The following is a 20977-nucleotide window of genomic DNA, read 5'->3' as shown; positions in this document are numbered from 1 at the left end:
GATATTTTTTGCTTCTGATTTTCCAGATTATAGGTAAACTGTATGTAAGATAATAAGCCTTATTCTAGAAATTGGGAATCTACTGACTGAATCTTTTCTGACTAATACAGTCTGATTTTATTGACACATCCCAGGTAATCCCATAATCCCCTGTTTTCTAGTAGTGCCAGGTCTTTATTGAAAGCCGGCATGTAGGTATTTCTTTAGAAAATGTATCTGTTTTTCAGAAACTAAACACAACCCCGTGATTAATACTTGAGCCAAGCGAATCAGGAGCTCTTCTTCACGTTTAACCCCACCTATTTGTATGAACGAACGTAAGAGGCCAATACCACAATAGCCCCTCTGTCAACTGAGAAATCTTTAACAATGAAGAATTTTAATGCAGAAGGAATAAAAAGTTGGCACATAACATTCAAATTTTTAGGCTCCTATTAGCTTTGAGAAGAACCAGGCTTTCGAACCTGTGATCTGCCAAGGAGCTACGCCTTGGACAGAGAATCACTCCCCTCTTCGAAAAGAGACGCTCCACTGGCGCTGATGTAGGTGGTATGCAGTTGAACTTCCGAAAAACCAACTCCACCATAGGATAGTGTCACAAAACCGACACATCTTGTCTAGAGTCACTTAGATAATTCAAGACTTCAACTCTTGTCGTTTTCATTTCATCCGACTGAATGGTGGCTTCCTTTTCGTCAGACATTTCAAAGAAATTCTGTGGAGATCTCAGTAACTCAAATCCAACTATGTCTTTGCTGGTACTCTGTTTATTTCCTAATGCCTTTGCCTCGTTCACAAGCATTCTCACAACAGTCTCCTTGTATTCATCTCTTACAAATTTATATTCAAAATAGGGATGAGAACTGGTGGCCAGGTGGTAGTCAGCATAAAGAGATGGAGGTCCACCGAGAAATGAAAACCTTTGCTTAAGTCCTTCTAACAGGGTCCCAACCAGTGCCTTTGTATGCTTGACAGATAGCTGGAGCTTTTGCAGCTTTCTTTCTAGTGACCGAACGGTAGGGAAAATTATCCCAAAGAAAGCTTTGTCTTCTACCTGGAGCATGTCAAGGGCTATTGCTATAGGTTCCAGTACAGAGACATATTCGATTAGAAAGTCTATCTCATTTTGCTTAAATCTTGGTTTCTTTAGTAACGTAGCAAACTGTGGTCAGTTTTCCTGCTTGTTGGCATTCAGGAATTCTTTTCAGAGGATCATATTCAGAGTTCCATCTTGTAGTATTAGGGCGAATCAACTTTTTCTCAAAAACATCCATGACAAGATCGTTATTCTTTGAGCAGTGGCTTAATGAATTCCACACTGACTGACACTTTGCTCTGACGTTTAACAGTGCTCTCCTGAAGTTAAGGTCTTTTTCTAAGGCGTGCTTTGCATCGGTTGTTGGCAACAGGTTCAGCGTGTGGCTGCAACAGCGAAAATGCTGTGGCAAATACATCTCCAGCTCGTACTCAGACCCTTCACCTGGAAACTTATGAGCATGGTCACTGTTGTCACTCATAGTTTCCGTTCCTGGTTTATTGTCAGAAGCTAAAGCGTGATTCACAATGCCACTATCTTCACATACAAGGGAAAAAGTTGTGGTAGCAAATTCACTTATGTTGACTGATGGTGACACTAAACCAACACATCCATAAGTATCAAAAATTTCGTGCAAAGCAGTTGTCTTGATATTATATGGCTCTCCCTCTTGAAAATCAATGTCTGTATCCGAGTCACCTTCTTCAATCTGTGGCTCAATAGTAAGCTTTGCATTTTGTTTGAATGCTTTGACAAAATTTGATGCATTGTCCGTCACAATAGCTCTCACTTTTTCTAAAGTGGTGTCCAAACCGTACTCTCGAAAAATGCTGAAGATCATTTCAGTTATTTTGTCAAACGTATGTGAACCTGTAAATCTTCTAACAGCAAGAATCATTGGCAAAATGATTGTTATCATCTAAGAGATGAGCAGTAACACCCATGAAACTCCGGTTGCTGCTAGACCAGATATCGCAAGTCATTGTGACGTAATCGGTTTTCTCCAAAATATCACTAATTCTTTTCTTTGTATCGAACAGCGATTGGTCGATCTTTTTTGCTAACGTCTCTCTAGACATTATTGGGCCAACATACGGATTGAGGCCTAAAATCATGCTTTTGAAAGCTTCACTATTCACAGTGCTTAATGGTCGCATATCCGTCACAACATATTCCATGATCAACTGGTTAGCTTGTTCTTTCGTGCATCTTAGCTTCTTTCCAAAGAATTCCCCTTTTACAGTTTCATTTTCAGTTTCATCTGATACATTTTCCCGAATTTCACTTTGTTTTCGCTTCCCTGAGTTTCTTGAATTTGTAGCTATAAACTCAGTGTATGCGGTGGGATGACCTGCCTGAAAATAAAAGATTCTATAGAGCAAGAACAACAGGTCTGGTGAATTCTAGTGGGATCCAATGCGATGGTAGTGTGTCAAAGTCATTCCTGCAAATTCAGGTATTCAGAAGAACCTGACTTTAGATTCGTCACTCCATCCATAAGTTATAGGCCCTACTAAATTGAATGCAAAGTCAACTTTCTTAAAACTTGAGACCGCCGCCCTCGCTCTGTTTGAAATAGTATTTGTGATATCAGAATTCGGTATAATCCCTAATCTTAGGCATCTTTGGTCTAGCTTTCATTTGGCTCCGTTGCTCCATTTGCAAGTTATACTAAATTAAACAAAAACCTCAATTTTTCAGAATTTAAAAACCTCTCACCCTCGTTTTATTTGCGCTAGGGTTTTCATCTCAAAACTTGATGCGTCTCATGGTTTTGGGCATCTTTGGTTCAATTTTCATTGATATCCATCATTCCATTACCACGTCACACTGAATTATATGAAAAACTCATTTTTTCATTATCAAAAACCGTGAAAAACGGTTTTTGATAATAGATGTGTCTATTACGCAGTGTTTTTTTGTACATTGCCAAAGCACACGCTCACAAAAGTATTTGAAAAGTATTTGAAAAACAAGTACATTAAAAGTATCTTAAGTAATAAGTATTTCGTAATCTTACTTAAATATCAAGTAATAAGTACACCCTAGAGTTTTTACTTAAGTACAAGTACAAGTAATGGAAAATTTTACTTAAGTAGTACTTAAAGTAAAAGTACTTCAAGTAAGTGACAGCACTGGTCGAGGAGGGACTACTCTCTCTCTTTAAATCCCCTCTCTTTGCGCTGAATTTTGACCTTTGTCCCAATTCTTTAAGAAGGACTCCAGAAACACAAGAGCCGTTATACTAGAATCATAAACATTTTAAATTTGGTAAAAACTTCAGTATGTTGAGTTGGGTATTGAAAACTAAAGGGTGGCACCCTCACATACAGAATAATGCTTGTTTCACGTTTTAATTTCCCTCCTTATTTTCAGTTGGAATATATTTTCTTTGCTAATATATATTATTTTCTTTGTTATATACATATTTTTTTTTATTGCAGTGTTGTTTCCTACCAACTAACCGAGTGCCCCTTATAGTATCATTTACCTTATCAAATTTAGTAGCCTCAAATTAAAATACGCCTGAGGCTCATCCATAATGATATATTTATAACACTGAGATGTAGCTGGCGTTAGCTTAATCAAATCATATTTTGTATAGAACGGTTCAACCAATCAGCAAATTCCATGTGAAGCCTGATTGGCTCAAATTAACAGCAGCTAAATCTTCGTACTTGTAAGGTAAGATGTCATTCTGAATTAGCCTCTACTACCTGAAATAGGAACAATTGAAGTATTTTAATCTACAACTAAGAAAATATGTATGAAACAATCTTACGTTCTTTATCATAATTAAATAAAAAAAACTAATTTTTTTAGCTGAAATTAAGGAGCGACATTGAAACTTAAAACGAGCAGAAATTACTCAGTATATGAAATGGGTTGTCCCCTCCGCAATCCCTCGCTCTTTACGCTAAAGCTTTTAATTGTTTTAAAAAGTAGAATTGTGGCAAAGAGTCAAACTTTAGCGTAAAGAGCGAGGGATTGCAGAGGGGACAACCCATTTCATATATGGAGTAATTTCTGTTCGTTTTAAGTTTTAATGTCGCTCCTTACTTTCAGCTAAAAAAATTAGTTTTTTTTTATTTAATTTCTGAACGTTTTTGAATTAATACATGTTTGGTTTTGGCTCTCCGCACATAAATTATTAAAATGAAATTTGTATATTAATTCTTTTTTTGGCTAAATGGCTTCCTCTTAGTCTTGATCAGACGATTTTGAGAAATAAGGGGTGGAGAAAGAGGCCTAGTTGCCCTCCAATTTTTCGGTTACTTAAAAAGGCAACTAGAACTTTTAATTTTTAACGAACGTTTTTATTAGTAAAAAACTAGCTGTTGGGGTGGCGCTTCGCGCCACCCCAACACCTAGTTGGTGGGGCGCTTCGCGCCCCCCCCCCAAGCCCCCCCGCGCGCGTAAGTCGTTACGCGCCATATTAGTTACGCGCCATTGTAGTTGTGTCCCTGTGTCCCACCTGTGAATATGGATAGATTTATATATGTGTTTCAAACTACGTAAAAATTGCGAATATACAACATTCTTGGCTTTCCCATTGTCTGTCTATATACAAAGCCGTATGTACTAATAATGACGTCATATGCAAACGCTCTTTTTACAAACAAACAAACATGCATACACACAACTCGTTTTTATATAGATAGATAGATAGATAGATACAATACAAATTAACTACGTAAAACTTGTGAATATACAACAGTCTTCGCTGTCCCATTGTCTGTGCGTATAAATAGGTTGTCAGGTTTACCGACCCTCAAAGATGCAACATACAATTGTACATTGGTAAAGCAATCTGTATTAAGATCTATACCCCATTTTTCTAGTGATTGCCCTTGAGCTTTGTTGATGGTGGTTGCAAATGCTAATCGAATTGGGAATTGCAATCTTTTAAATTGAAAAAGCAGATCCGTTGGAATCATGGGAATGCGAGGAATAAGAACAGCCTCACCCTCATAAGGCCCTGTCAAGATTGTGGCCTCTATTAGGTTTTCCATTGTTTTTTTTTACGGTAAGTCGCGTGCCATTGCAAAGCTTTGGTGGGTTGATATTTCTTAAAAGTATTATTGGTACGCCTATTTTAAGTTGTAGCACGTGTGGTGGAAACCCTGAAGGATCTATGGAATTTAAAAATTCAGATGGATAATAAACCGCTTCATTTGGTTCCAAAATACAAATTAACTGCGTAAAACTTGCGAATATACAACATTCTTCGCTGTCCAATTGTCGCTGCATATAAATAGATTGTCAGGCTTACCGACCCTCGAACATGCAACGTACAATTGTCCATGGGAAAAACAATCAGTATTAAGATCTATACAACATTTTTCTAATGATTGACCTTGAGCTTTGTTAATGGTGATTGCAAATGCTAATCGAATTGGGAATTGCAATCTTTTAAATTGAAAAGGCAGATCCGTTGGAATCATGGGAATGCGAGGAATAAGAACAGCCTCACCCTCAAAAGGCCCTGTTAAGATTGTGGCCTCTATTAGGTTTTCCATTGTTTTTTTTAAGGCAAGTCGAGTGCCATTGCAAAGCTTTGGTGGGTTTATATTTCTTAAAAGTATTATTGGTACGCCTATTTTTAGTTGTAGCACGTGTGGTGGAAACCCTGAAAGATCTATGGAATTTAAAAATTCAGATGGATAATTAACCGCTTCATTTGGTTCCAAAACTGTGTCGACTGACTTGTAAAGGACTGCCTGGTCTCGAATCTTGGTCAAAACAATATTGTTGATTTCGTGGACGTCTATATTTTTGGATGCGAGAATCGCTCTTTCACTTAGCCATTTATTATTTTTATAATTTTTTAGAATATTCGGAAATACTTTTTCAATCGATTCATTTTTGGACGTCACTAAATTACAGAAATCAGCAGGTAGTTGTATACGTCCTGAAATTGAGTCTACTGGGAGCTTTCCGTTTCCCATTGCCAGCAATTGATCTGAAAATGTTTGACCAGAGTCATCGTTTTGCAATCGGACACGCATATTTGTAGTTAATTTTAATGTTTTTACGTGTGCCCATAAATTAGAATTTTTCAGGCAAGCATTCATTTCGTCTGCAGGAGTTGATCTAGGTATTATAGGTAATGTTTGCCTGAAATCTCCCGCAAGCAATATTAATGTGCTGCCAAAGGGTTTCGACTTCCCTCGCAAATCTTTCAAGCATTGATCCAGAGCCTCGAGCGATTTTTTGTGTGCCATTGTGCACTCATCCCAAATAATAAGTTTGCATTGCTTTACTTTACCCATCCCAGATGATTTGGAAATATTGCACGTGGGAGTTTCTGTAGAATGCAAGTTCAGAGGCAATTTAAAAGCGGAATGAGCAGTTCTTCCACCAGGCAGCAATGTTGCGGCTATTCCGGACGACGCAATTGCCAACGCTATATCATTTTTTGATCGAATTGATGCCGGAATCAGTTTTATCACAAACGTTTTACCAGTACCTCCTGGCGCATCCAAAAAGAAAATTTCTCCAACGTTGTTATCGAAACAATGCATTATCGTATCATAAATGTCTTTTTGTTCCGACATTAACTTGGAAATGTTATTTTGTACATACGACAATAGATCACTCGTACTGTAACTTTGTTCACGATCCAATTCTACACATGTCGAAACAGCAGCGATACGGTTAGGTGAAGGCATTCCCAAATCCTGAAGAGGTTTGTTTGCCATACGTACGCACAAATCTTCTATAACAACTAAAGTGTAGTTATAAATTTCTGATGTAAAATCAAAAGTCATATCTGACGTCTCTAACTGTTTTCGATGGAGTATATCTTCGGACATTTTTGACTTATATTTTCCCATAACTCTGTAGGAGCTGATGGAGAGCAAGTTGTTAAAATGATGCCAAACAATGCACGAATTTGACTTGGGTTGACGTTTCGCACGCGTCATTGATGCAGTTATCCCAGTGTTGGTCATTCTCCAATAAATTCAAAGCTTGGCATGCACTACGGTAAGTATCATGTATAGTACCATTTACAGTCCTCCAATACTCAAAGGATGTCGGACCGGGTACATTCACCAAAAGCAGGCGTAGAAAGAAGCATTCATGTTGATTGGGGTGAACGGTGTAGAGTCATCCTATCGTGGTATCTTTGAAGATGGTAGGTTGGCCGTCGACTGACTTACCCTGTTTTCGACGTTCAAATACTTTATTTTTAGTATTCCACGTGTAATACGAAGGCACTTCAGTATACAGCAGTTTTTTTGCAAAAGAATCATTTTTGCAAAGCGAAAAAAAAGCTGTTAATGTTGTATCCGGTGGATTCAGGACTCTTTGTTGCACGTTGGTTTCCGTGAAATAAACACGTTGACCATTCTGTAAATGTACCGCTAAGTGAACAACAGCTGGACTACGTTCATTTATCGGAAATGAAAGAATTCGCCAAACAGCTTCATTACTGCTTATATATCTTCCAGCCTGATATTGTACGATTTCATCGAAATCTTTGATTTCGGGCTGCAAGCCAAAAACTGCCATGTCACTGCCTTTGTTGACGTATTTACAAATGTATTTGATTGCCTTTACGGAGTTACAGTATTCAACGTTTATGTGTGCATTAAATGTTTTTGATAATAATGGGGAATATGGAACAACCCACTGGTTATCTACTTCGATGGTGTTCTTTCTTTCTCTATCAGCCTCAAGCCTGTTTCCTTGCTGTTCTTTTGATTCCTCGGCACGCTTTCTGTTCTTTCTTTCTCTATCAGCCTCAAGCCTGTTTCCTTGCTGTTCTGTTGATTCCTCGGCACGCCTTCTTTTTTCACTTTCTCTTTTAGCAGCAAGTCTGCTTTCGCATTGCCCTGGTAGCTCCTCGGAACGCTTTCTTTTCTGACTTTCTCTATCAGCAGCAAGTTTTTTGGCATAGACTCTTTGAGCATCTTCATCGGCTTTTGCCATAGTAAGTTCATCAGTCATTGTAAACTTAAACATTAATAGATTTCTACGTGAACATATGTCTTAAATATCTTGAATGACGTCACCGTCAAAGCAAAAATGACGACAACTAATTTCATGACGTCAGTCAACACAGAAACATGACGTCACCTGATCCACAGACAGAAACACAGACAGACAACTTATTTTTATATATATAGATATACGTAACTTAAGAATTAACTTACGTAACAAACTTTCATAACCTTATATTTTTATTATGTATACGAGGGGGTTTATACCCTCGTTAATACCTCGCTCTTTACACTAAATCGTAAGTTTCGTCCCAATTCTTTAAGAATGACCCCTGAATCAGAAAGGCCGTAGAATAAATAGTTGAAATTACTAAAAATACTTTAGCATAAAGAGCAAGGTATTTATCTCCTCCTAAATACCTCGCTCTTTATGCTAAAGTATTTTTAGAACCCATCATATGCGTAATAATCTCTGTTTGTTTTAAGTTTCCATGCTACTTCTTCCTTTTATTTGCAAAAACGTTTTCATGTTTATTTTTCATTGTTTTCTTATAATAATGCTAGAGAATCCTGCGCCCTTTTCATTGAATATTTCTTCCCCCATGACAGATTCCTCCAAGGAAAGATCCTCCAACATAGCCCCCTCTCCTCAGCCCCATCCCCAAACAAAATAAAATCCCCCTGAAAACGTCTGTACACTTCCCAATAACCATTACTATATGTAAACACTGGTCAAAGTTTGTAACTTGCAGCCCCTCCGCCAGGGATTGTGGGGGAGAAAGTCATCCCCAAAGACATAGTTATTATGGTTTTCGACTATGTTGAACAAAATGGCTATCTCAACATTTTGATCCGTTGACTTTGGGAAAAAAATGAGCGTGGGAGGGGGCCTAGATGCCCTCCAATTTTTTTGGTCACTTTAAAAGGGCACTAGAACATTTCATTTCCGTTAGAAAGAGCCCTCTTGCGACATTCTAGGACTACTTGGTCGATACAATGGCCCCTGGGAAAAAAAAAACAAAAAAACAACAAATAAACACGCACCCGTGATTTGTCTTCTGGGAAAAAATACAAAATTCCACATTTTTGTAGATAGGAGCTTGAAACTTCTACAACAGGGTTCTCTGATACGCTGAATCTGCTGGTGTCATTTTCGTTAAGATCCTACGACTTTTAGGGGGTGTTTCCCCCTATTTTCCTAAATAAGGCAAATTTTTTCAGGCTCGTAACTTTTGATGGGTAGGACTAAACTTGATGAATCTTATATATTTAAAATCAGCATTAAAATGCAATTCTTATGATGTAGCTATTGATATCAAAATTCAATTTTTTAGAGTTTTGGTTACTATTGAGCCGGGTCGCTCCTTACTACAGTTTGTTACCTCGAATTGTTTGATACAAAAGAAATATGTAATTTGGACATGAAAATTTATTTGAAAACAAAAGTCAAAAAGAGGATTAAATATGTTCACCAGTAGCCAAGGCCACGACCATAGCCGTATCCACCATAATAGGGGCTGTAGAGGCCTCTTCCTAATCCAACTCCGTAGCCTCCATAAAGTCCACCATAACCATAACCAAGTCCTGCACCGTAACCAAAACCATAACTTGGAAGGAAGGATTCACTTCCTTCAATGTCTGTGGCCTCCTTTTTTTCTTCTGCTGGTGCGCAGAAAGCAATTGCAAAAAGGGCGAGAAAAACCTAAAAAGTAAAATTAATTAGTCGTACTGCGGACCTTACCAGGTTTTTTTTTGCAATAAAAATGAATCTCCTTATATTCCCTGCATTCAGGGAAATAAAAAGTTCAAGTTTTTCAAGGACAAATTATTAAGAACTACCCCATCAAAAGGAACGACCAGGGGGAAAATACAGCACTTAAATTATTCTACTAATTGTTTGAAAGCGTTTAATTCTGGTAGCATATATGTTATTGAGACCATTGGGTCAAATACTTTTCCAAGTTTAACCTTAAGCTCCACAGTTTCCTGAAGGCTGAGGTTGCGGTCACACTACCAACCCCCACTGCAAATAAAAAGAATGACGACGCACCCTTGTTGCGATTGCAAGTCCAATGTACCAACTAATCGCTCTGCCAACAACAACAATTGTGTAAACAATAATTTTCACTTTAGAGATAAAAAAATAAAGTCTTTACATTGAAAATCAGTGGCGTTAATTCACAAATATTTAGGTTGAAATAAGTTTTCAAATCTAAGAGGAGGGGGGCAATTTTTTTTTATTTATTCAGATGAAAATTACAAAACGAGACATTTTCAATGAGAATACCTTAAAAGGAGATGGATTATAAAGTAGGATGGTATACGTCCACTCTAGACACCGAAAAGTATAGTGTTTCCCTTTTTCTATAAAAAAAAAAAAACTGAGTGAAATTTCTTTAATTATAACCAGGACTAACTTAAAAAAAACAGAACAAGGGGGGAGGGTTTACTGGTATTACCTCCCTCTTTTAACATAAATTTTTCTTTTTCTAAGCATCTAATTGATTGAAATTTTTTTTAATTTATTCCGATATCAGTTTGGTATTCTTAAGACGGACAGGTTTTTGCGAAGTGTGATGGAAACGTAACAACATAGTAAGGAAATTGGTGCTAAGAAGTGTTGTTAGTTATCCCCCCTTTTCCCAACATTTTGCCACGATCACTTATATGGATGCTACATGGTTAACACCCCTTTGGCATTTCTAGCAAAAAGGTTAATTCCCTAGCGTTTCATCTATGCCTGCTGGCAAACAGTATTTGTAACTTATAAGAGTGGAGACTTTTGTTAGTATCAACAAAGGAACTATTAACGCCATCTAGCGCTTGACGGCACTTGGTATTTTTTCCATGTAATTATTAGGATAATCATTTTAATTAGAGCCATTGGTAAAGTTAGTTTAGTAATAAGTGTCTGATCTCAGATCCTGACATAAAAATGATTACAAGGATTTAAAAAAAAATTCCAAGTGTTACCAGATACTAGATGGTGCTGACATTTATGAACATTTCATTGGAGCAGTCCTTAATTTTTGGAATGATTCTCTCCTTTGCTTGGTTCGTACACATTTTCTTATTCTAACACCCGTTTTGGGTGCAAATATTGTGACCTTTTGAAATAGAGAATGTAGTATTTTACCAATAAGTTGAAAGAAGATAATTAAAAAGTCCGTCTTTTTCCCAGAACTGGTTTAGCCTAATGTCTACATCCTTAGCCGTAATCAAGATTGCATTGTGAAGACATTTGAGTCTCAAATATGAAAAGCTTATTAAAATAAAAAATAAGATGCGTGAATTTAATGGACAGTGGGAAAAAAAAAAAAAATTAGAAACTACGTTAAAAGTCAATAGTTCATTTTTTTAGAGAGGAAAAATATCTAAAAAGTTGGACTTACAAATATCTTCATCATTTTCGGTGTTCAGATAATTAAGTTTCTTAGAGAGCTGTTTCAGTTCTGATGCAGAAAAAGGTGCCTCTCAGGTACTTATATTCAACGATTCTTATTCTCCGAAACCTTGAAAAATGCGCAATTTTATTTTATCGTAAATAGAGTTGAAGAACTTGAAAAACTAAATTTTAATTGTTGTTTTCAATTGCGTTTCATCTTTTTCCGGATTACCCAATATGCCTGTTGTTCTCATTTACATTGCTGGATTGTTTTGGGAATTAAAATAAAACAATAGACAGTTATTTAACCTTAGTCAAACAGTTCGTGGTAACGAACTGTAAGGAGCGACCCGGCTCAATAGTAACCAAAAGTCTAAAAATGGAATTTTGGCACCAATAGCTACATCAAAAGAATTACATTTTAATGCTGATTTTTAATATATAAGTTTAATCAAGTTTAGTCTTACCCATCAAAAGTTACGAGCCTGAGAAAATTTGCGTTATTTTAGAAAATAGGGAGAAACGCCCCCTAAAAGCCATAGAATCTTAACGAAAATCGCACAATCAGATTCAGCGTATCAGAGAACCCTACTGTAGAAGTTTCAAGCTCCTATATACAAAAATGTGGAATTTTATATTTTTTGCCAGAAGACAGATCACTAATGCGTGTTTATTTGTTTGTTTGTTTTTTTCCCAGGGGTGATAGTATCGACCCAGTTGTCCTAGAATGTTGCGAGAGGGCTCACTCTAACGGAAATAAAAAGTTCTAGTGCCCCGTCTAAGTGACCAAAAAAATTGGAGGGCATCTAGGCCCCCTCCCACGCTAATTATTTTCCCAAAGTCAACGGATCAAAATTCTGAGATAGCCATTTTATTCAACGTAGTCGAAAAACCTTATAACTATGTCTTTGGGGACGACTTATTCCCCCACAGTCCCTGTGGGAGGGGTACAAGTTCAAAACTTTGACCAGTGCTTACATATAGTAATGGTTATTGGGAAGTGTACAGGCGTTTTCAGGAGGATTTTGTGAATGAAGGTAGGGGTTGAGAAGAGGGGGATATGCTGGGGGAACTTCCCATCGAGGAATTTGTCATGGGGGAAGAAATTTTCCATGAAGGGAGCGCAAGATTTACTAGCATTACTTAAAAAAAACAATGAAAAAGTTTTTTTTTCATCTAGAAGTAAGCAGCAGCATTAAAACTTAAAACCAACAGAAATTATTACCCATATGAGGGGCTCACCTCCTCCTAATACTTCGCTCTTTACGCTAAAGTATTTTTAGTAATATCAACTATTTATTCTGCGGCTTTTGTGATTCAGGGGTCATTCTTAATGAATTGGGACAAAATTTAAGCTTTAGTGTAAAGAGCGAGGTACTGACGAGGGGGCAAACCCCCTTATATATGTAATAAGAAAATAAGCATACAAAAGTTCTTTACGTAAGCTAATTTATAAGTTACGTATATCTTTTACTTATAAAAAGATTCGTAAAAAATTAAAAGTTCTAGTTGCCTTTTTAATTAACCAAAAATCAGAGGGCAACTAGGCTTCCTCCCTCGCTCTTTTTTCTCAAAATCATTCGATCAAAATTATGAGAAAGCAATTTAGCCAAAAAAAAAAAATATACAAATTTTGTTTTAATTATTCCTCTGCGGAGAGCCAAAATCAAAATATGCGTTGATTCAAAAACGTTCAGAAATTAAGTAAAAAAAACAAGTCTTTTAAATGAAAGTAAGGAGCGACATTAAAACTTTAAACGAACAGAAATTACTCCGTATATAAAAGGGGCTTTTCCTTCTCAACGCCCCGCTCTTTACGCTAAAGTTTTTTTACTGTTTTAAAATGTTGAGTTAAGAGAAAGAGTCAAACTTTAGCGTAAAGAGCGGGGCGTTGAGAAGGAAAAGCCCCTTTCATATACGGAGTAATTTCTGTTCATTTTAAGTTTTAATGTCGCTCCTTACTTTCATTTAAAAAACTTGTTTTTTTTATTTAATATTCCTAAGGATGACTACTGATTATAATGCAAAGAGGAAGACACCCCTTCGGAATATTTGAAAAAGGCATGGGCATAATTTAAGCATTTTGACTGGGGTAAGGAAGGGTTCAAAACTGGGGGCTGGAGGTATGGGATACTCTCCAGACAAAAGAAGAGTTTTAAGGGGATTTCCACAGAAATTTTTGGAAAATACAAGCCTATATTTGTTTTTAAGCTGTCTAAAAACTTATTTTTGGAAATGATTTTATAATGGATACCGAACACCCAACAGTAAAAAAGTAAATGTGGTATGGACATGCCCCAAGTCCTCAATGGAACATATTTCTTTAAGTGGTAACGAAGAAAAGTTACTATTATTAGTAATGAAGTTGGCAGTTCTGCATCCACACCCGTCCAGTGGTAGAGGCTCACCAACCAATTCTTGGCGTCCGGTGTGAATGACGCGTATCTTTTCTTGTACACTTATCCTATCAAACCTAAAGAAAACAAAACCAAAAAACTAGTACTGCCTCGATTTTGGTCGTATGGACGGTTATTCAAATTTTTAATTATCTCGTGTATTTAGTTTGGGACGGGGGCCAGTGGCGTGACTCTGTAAGGTCAACCATAGTCGACCCAGCTCTAAATGGGTACCTGGAGAAATCTGGGGAAAGTAAGCAGGAAGGGTGTAAGAAAGCACAGGATGGTTGGCCCCCAGCCCCCCATTGCACTTCCTGGCTGAAGGGCCATGAAACGGAGATCAGCACCGCCGGTTTGGACCTTAAGGGTCTAGTGCCGTCTTACTTACTTCCTTGCTTACTTGTGTATTGCTCTTCTCCCCTCTCCAGTTTAAAAGCGTTTGGTATTGACTCTGCCTAAGCAAAGCTGAATCCTGAAAACCTCAAAAATTTGATACTTATTAAAGTTGTAAAAGAAAAAAAAACGTTTAAAATGTGTTTTGTCTTGAGTAAAGTACAAATCAAGTTCTTGAAAAAAGCTCAGGAAGCTTTATTCCTATTCCATTTTGCAATAATTCTGCTCGTTTTGAGGTTGACTATTGTAATTTCTGTTTGTTTGGGTTTAATTAATTTATTGATTCTAAGTTATTGTCATTTCATGCATAAAAAAATCATTTAACTTTAATTTTCTGTTTGTTTTTAATAGACATGGCCTCTGTCAATGGTTAAGAAAGGATATCTTAGATTTTCTTGAATTTTTTCTCTACGAATTCAGATTTTGACTATTTATATAATGAATAAAATTTTTGCAGTAATTTTCAATAATAGTCGGAGTATAATGATTTGGATGGATGGGCAATTGGGAAAATATTAAAATATATTGAGTTGAAAAAAACCCTGATATTATGGGTTCTAAAGTGCTTAATGGTTATAGCCCCCCCCCCAACATGTCACAACCTTGAGTACAGAAAATTAATAATCAGCCATCCCCCACATGCCTTGAAAATTTCAACTTAATTCCCTTAGCATTTCCTGAGGTAAGAAAGATATGCCCTTTTCATAACCTTGGATGAAGGCTACATAGTTTGTTTTTATCTAATTCAACTTCCCTCTCAACAAACCTGGACCGTTTTTTTCTGAATGTCCTTAACCGTTCTCGAAATATCGCAGATGTTCCCTATGGACAAAATTGGATGCACATAATGTCTTTTGATATAGTTAACATTGCTAAAAACATGCCCTATAGTTTCAAAGTAATACCCTCAGTTTTGCCTAGTGTATTGTAGAGGTGCCCTTTGGACAATAAGGATACACATAGTATATATTGATTTAATTTTACACCCTCCTCAACTTCCCTTGAAGTTGTTAACTTGAAACCCTAATAAATTTCTGAAATGTTTCATCTGTGTCATATCCTTTTGACCACCTAAATTCACATAATGTGCTTTCATCTGGTACAACAGACACCCCACACACCCTGAAGGCTTCACTTTAATCCCCTTTGCTCCTTCAGAGGTATTGCAGATGTGCCCTTCTAACAACCATATCCTGTTAAACATCCCTTTTCACATGCCTTGAAAGTTTCACTCAATACCTTTGCCTATTCCTGAGATATCACAAGCACGCCCTTATGGTACACTTGAATACGTATAGTGTCTTTTAGTTTAGTCCAACATCGCAGTAACATGCTCTGAAAGTTTCAGCATAACACTCGAAGATTTTCCCGGGAGATTGCACATACGCCCTGTTGACATTCTGGATACACATTGTACCTTTTGATTTAGTTCTACATACCCTCAAAATTTCCAGGAAAATAAAACTTTAAAAGCTGTTTCCAGAGACATTATATAATGAGATGTTTAACTATATAAACCTACCTCGTCAACTTTTCCTTGAAAAAATCTTTTTAGCCTATTTTATGGAACAACCAGTAACAATAGTATTAGCGCTGAAAGTTTCAACTTACTACCCTTTGTTGTTCCCGAGACATTACTGTTACACTCCTTTGACACCATGTATACAAAAAGTGTCTTTTGATTCAGTTCAATATTCCCCTTTCATTATGCACTGATAGTTTAAACTTAATGCTCCACGCTGATCTTGGGATGTTGCTGATGCACCCTTTTGATAACCTGCATCCACTAAATTTAGTTCAATTTAGTTCAACATGCACCTCAAGATTGCCAGAAGCTTAGCCTTAACCCCTTCAGCCTCAATATTAGAATTAGTAATCGTAGTAGTATTTGAAGTACTATTTATAATAGAGGAAATAATAAATGAAAAGACAAAAATCAAATAGGTGAAAAAACGAGGATTCAATCTCATTGAAAATATAATAGATAGACGATTAAAAAAGGTAAAACAGGAAAATAGGGAGCCCGTCCCCCTTGATCCAGTTACACTGGCAATTGGGAAAAAGACTTTCACTACATTACCATGCGTCTCGAAACTCAGCGACAAACTTGGAAAAATTTAAAAAAAACATAATCTCTCTGCTTCTTTCAAAACTGAGCAAAAAGTTGAACATTTTTTCAACTCGGGAAAGAATAAAACGGACCCTATACTAGGTAGTAGTGTCTACAGAGTCCCGTGTTCATGTGGAAAATTTTACATTGGCAGGACCCATCAACAACAAGGGGAACGATTGCATGAACACGTAATTTCGATAGATGAGTCCCTGAGATTTGAAAATAAAAATGACAACTTTGATTCAGCTCTCGCCCAGCATATATACGAAAATCCTGACCATTTAGTTCTTTTTGAAGAGGCAACTTTAATATCTACCGTAAATTGCCTACCGCAATCTTTTAAAGAGGCAATTGAGAATAAAAAAAACATATAAATAGATATGTGGCTATAAATAGAGACACGGGAGATATTTTCTTAAGCCCAATTTATAACACTTTAATGTTAAAAGACTCCATGAATATTTTCACCCAGTCTAATTTAAGACAACCTGTCCACATATCTAATGTAAACCAAAATTGTAGACAGGCAAAATCTGTTGCAAGGCAAAGGATACTTATTCAATCTAATTGGTAACTTTTTGACAGTGTCTTTTTTCCTCTCGTACAGTTCACTTAGGAAGGTTGGAATTTGTTGTTGTTTCTTCTTTGTTTCTTTTTTTCTTTTTCCTCTTTTTAATTTTTTTGAGCACTGAGGACGACTTGGCGGAAGTCTTAGTCGAAATATTTGCTTGTTTTTCATATTTTGCTACTGGCTGACAAAATCCTCGTTTCTTCACCTCTTTGATTTTTGTCTTTTCATTTATTATCTTCTTTCTTGTTTTCATAGGTCATGCACCAAATTTGTCGGTCACAGGTGGTTGTTCGGTACCTGTCCTTATTTGAGCATTGATTATTCTGTCGGTCCAATGTATTGCAAAGATTTTACATAGGCACTTGTATAGTCGAGTAGTCATTTCTCAGCATTCTATGAAAGGCTCCAAGGCTCTCATTGCTCCAAAGCAACCGCAATTTCAACTTCTGAGAGTAGTTTCTACATCTCCAAATATTCTTCAGCTGAGAAAATGCTCCACTTGCATAATCTATGGGTAGCATGACTTCTCTAAAAGGTATAGGGGCTGCAGGAGGTTATTGTATCCTCAAAGACATAATTATAGGACCTATCAACAATACTAAGGAGAACAGCTATCGCAAAATTTTGATCAGATATATTTAGGGGAAAGGGGGCGTGTGAGGGGTTTAATCGCCCTTCAACCTGTTTTGTCATTTAAAAAGAGCAGTAGAACTTTCAATCTCCGTTTGAATGAACCCTCTCCCCGTCTTGTAGGATTGATGTTTTGATTCTACATCCCATAGAGTAAACAAAAAATTAAAACTAAAGATGCAAACGTGATCTTCTTCTGGCAAATAATATAAACATTCCACATTTTTGTGGATAGAGGCTTAAAAGTTCTACAAAATGGTTCTCTGATATACTGAATCTTAATAGTTTGATTTTCATTAAGATCATTTGAATTTTTTATGGTACTCCTACTATTTTCTCAAAACATTGGTCTCAAACTTACTGTTTCATTATAAATCTATTTTTTTAATGTTAAATAATCCACAAATACTGATTTTCCACGATTAAGTTGGATAAATAAATACGTTGTTAGGTCTCAGACCTAGCAATTTCTACATCGACCTAGCTGCATAGCTAGGTCTCAGAACGTATTTATATTTATAATAGTATTTGTAGTAGTAGTAGTAGTCATTGGAATAGTAGAAGAAGCAGTAGTAATTGTAGTACTTGTAGTAATGATTTTAGCACCAATTCTATTAGCAGTAGTATGCATATAGTGCCTTTTGAGTTAGCTCAATATACCCTCAAGATGCCTTAAAAGTTTCAATTTAATCCCCAAGCTATTCCTAGGATAATGCTGACATAGACTTTTGGTAACCTGAAAGTACATAGTGAGCTTTGATTTAGTTTAATGTTATCCCCATTATTCCCAAAGAGTTGCATCTTAATGTCCTTGTTCATTGTAATGGTAGTAATTATAACAATAACAGTAGTTGAAATGACAGTGGTAGCATGCATAATGTTGTTTCAGCAATATCTGATGAACGGCTTAGGGAATTAATTTGAAGATTTGAGGGAATAGTGAAGGGGGTATTTAACTGACCAAAAGGCAATATCTTACATACTGCTACTACCACTAAAACTACTACTGTTCTAACTACCACACCAATGCTTACTAATACTGATGATGCTAAGGGTGTTAAGGCAGAAAATGTTTTGAAGAAATGTTTACAGAGAACTAAAGCGAAATCAAGACGCAGAATGTGCAAAAAGATTGTCAAAAGGGCGTATCAGGAATTTTTCAGGACCGGCTAAGAAATACTGCTTGTCTATTAGTTTAACTAAGGGTGAGGGTAATAAGACAGAATTTTCATGAAAAACTTCAAGGAGGTGATGAATTAAATATATACAAACTATGCGTTTGTCGGTTGTCAAAAGGGTGCATCAATAAAATAGAAGGAACGGCTTAGTGTATTAAGTTGATAATTTTTCGGGCATAGTGAGGGGATGTTAAACTAGCGAAAAGGCAAGTTTGACTCTTTCTCTTAACTCTACTTTTTAAAACAGTAAAAAACTTTATCGTAAAGAGCAGGGGGTTGATGAGGAAGCAGCCCCTTTCTCATACGAAGTAATTTCTGTTCGTTTTAAGTTTTAATGTGGCTCCTTACTTTCCGTTACAAAAAATTGTTTTTTTTATTTAATTTCTGAACGTTTTTGAACCAATCCCTGTTTTGATTTTTGACTCTCTGCAGATGAATAATTAAAACGAAATTTGTTTTTTTTATTTTTTTGGCTGAATGGCTTTCTCATATTTTTGATTGAAGGATTTTGAGAAAAAAGGAGCGGGGGAGAAGGCCTAGTTGCCCTCCAAATTTTTGGTTACTTAGAAAGGCAACTAGAACTTTTAATTTTTTACCAATGTTTTTGTTAGTAAAAGTTATACGTAACTTATAAATTAGCTTACGTAACGAACTTCTTTAGTCTCATGTTTTTATTACATATATGAGGGGGTTCACCACCTCGTCAGTAACTCACTCTTTACACTAAAGCTGAAATTTTGTCCCAATTTCTTAAGTATGACCCCCTAAATCACAAAAGCCGTAGAATAAATAGTTGAAATTACAAAAAATACTTTAGCGTAAAGAGTGAGGTATTAGGAGGAGCTGAGCCCATCATATGCATAATAATTTCTGTTTGTTTTAAGTTTTAATTCTGCTATGTTTTTTTTTTTAAATACTATAAAATCCTGCGCTCCCATCATGGAAATTTTCTTCCCCCATGATAAATTGCTCCATCGAAAATTCTCCCAACATGTCCCCCTCCTCTCAACCCCCCAAAACCAAAAAATATCCCTGAGAACGTATGTACACTTCCAAATAACCATTACTATATGTAAGCACTGGTCAAAGTTTGTAGCTTGTAGCCCCTCCCACGGGGACCTTGGGGGAGTAAATCGTTCCCAAAGACACAGTTATAAGATTTTTTGACTACGCTGAATACAATGGTTATCTCAGAATTTTGATTCGGTGACTTTGGGAAAATAATTAGCGTGGGAGGGGGCCTAGGTGCCCTCCAATTTTTTTGGTCACTTAAAAAGGGCACTAGAACTTTTGATTTCCATTAGAATCAGCTCTCTCACGAGATTCTAGGACCACTAGATCGATACAATTACCCCTGGGAGAAAAAACTACAAAAAACAAAAAAACAAACAAACAAATTAACAAGCATCCGTCATCTGCTTTCTGGCAAAAAATACAAAATTCCACATTTTTGTAGATAGGAGCTTGACTTTTAGGGGTTGTTTCCCCTTATTTTCTAAATTATGGAAAATTTTCTCAGGCTCGTAACTTTTGATGGGTAAGATTAAACTTGATGAAACTTATATATTTAAAATCGGCATTTAAATACAATTCTTTGGATGTTATTATTGGTATCAAAATTCCATTTTTTAGAGTTTTAGTTATCATTGAGCCGTGTAGCTCCTTACTACAGTTCTTTACCACGAACTGTTTGATATGTGAAAAACTTTACCTGAAAAGCTTTAACCTTGTTGGTAATCACAACTGAAGCACCAGCACTAGTTGAAGTAGTAGTAGCAGCAGTAGCAGTAGAAGTATTTGCAGTAGTAGTAGCGTACCGGCAGTCATTTTTCTTTGTCAATAGAACACCCCCTTATCATTTACATCATTTTACCAGCAACAAATACTATATATTAGAAAGGGAAAATTGAATAGCTTACAACCCTTACCACAAGGGCCTTGCGGGGTCATGCCATTCATAGAGGCATATTCATCTGGCCTTTCAACCATGCTAAGCGAGATGGCTATCTAAAAATTTTGATTAGATTTGATCACAGTAAAAAGGGGTGTTGGAGGGAGACTGATTGCCCCTTAGTCTGTTTTGACTCTGGTAAGGATATTAAAACTTTCAATTTCCAATGGTGCGAGCCACCTTCTGAAGTTTCTACGACAAATCTTTCCAAAGAAAGTATCTTGGTGAAAAAAAAGAGAGAAATAAGCTGTATATAGTAGAGAGCCCATTTCGCTCTTTATTCAGATAGCGGTATTGCGCTGCCCGGGGTAAAGCAAGTTGTTGTAAAAAGAAAAATAGGAGAAAAATTGAAACACTTAAATAGCAACGCTGGTTTG

The 20977-nt window shown here is 36.5% G+C and overlaps 1 protein-coding gene and 1 long non-coding RNA gene across 2 annotated transcripts in view; one reads left to right on the top strand and one right to left on the bottom strand.

Moving 5' to 3' along the window:
• The window catches only part of LOC136026498 (uncharacterized), a 98404-nt gene that overhangs the window by 64442 nt on the left and 12985 nt on the right, over window positions 1-20977 (top strand). The gene's annotated exons all lie outside the window — the stretch shown is intronic.
• On the bottom strand, window positions 9395-11495 carry LOC136025667 (shematrin-like protein 2). The gene is made up of 2 exons (XM_065701646.1): window positions 11376-11495; window positions 9395-9685 (listed from the first exon to the last, which is right to left on the bottom strand). Exons 1-2 carry the CDS (start codon window positions 11388-11390, stop codon window positions 9452-9454), a joined length of 249 nt encoding a protein of 82 aa, XP_065557718.1. The 5' UTR covers window positions 11391-11495; the 3' UTR covers window positions 9395-9451.

The sequence above is a fragment of the Artemia franciscana genome, chromosome 4 (assembly GCF_032884065.1).
Source record: "Artemia franciscana chromosome 4, ASM3288406v1, whole genome shotgun sequence".
NCBI classification, from domain to species: Eukaryota; Metazoa; Arthropoda; class Branchiopoda; order Anostraca; family Artemiidae; genus Artemia; species Artemia franciscana.
This window is presented reverse-complemented; position numbering and strand designations above follow the sequence as displayed.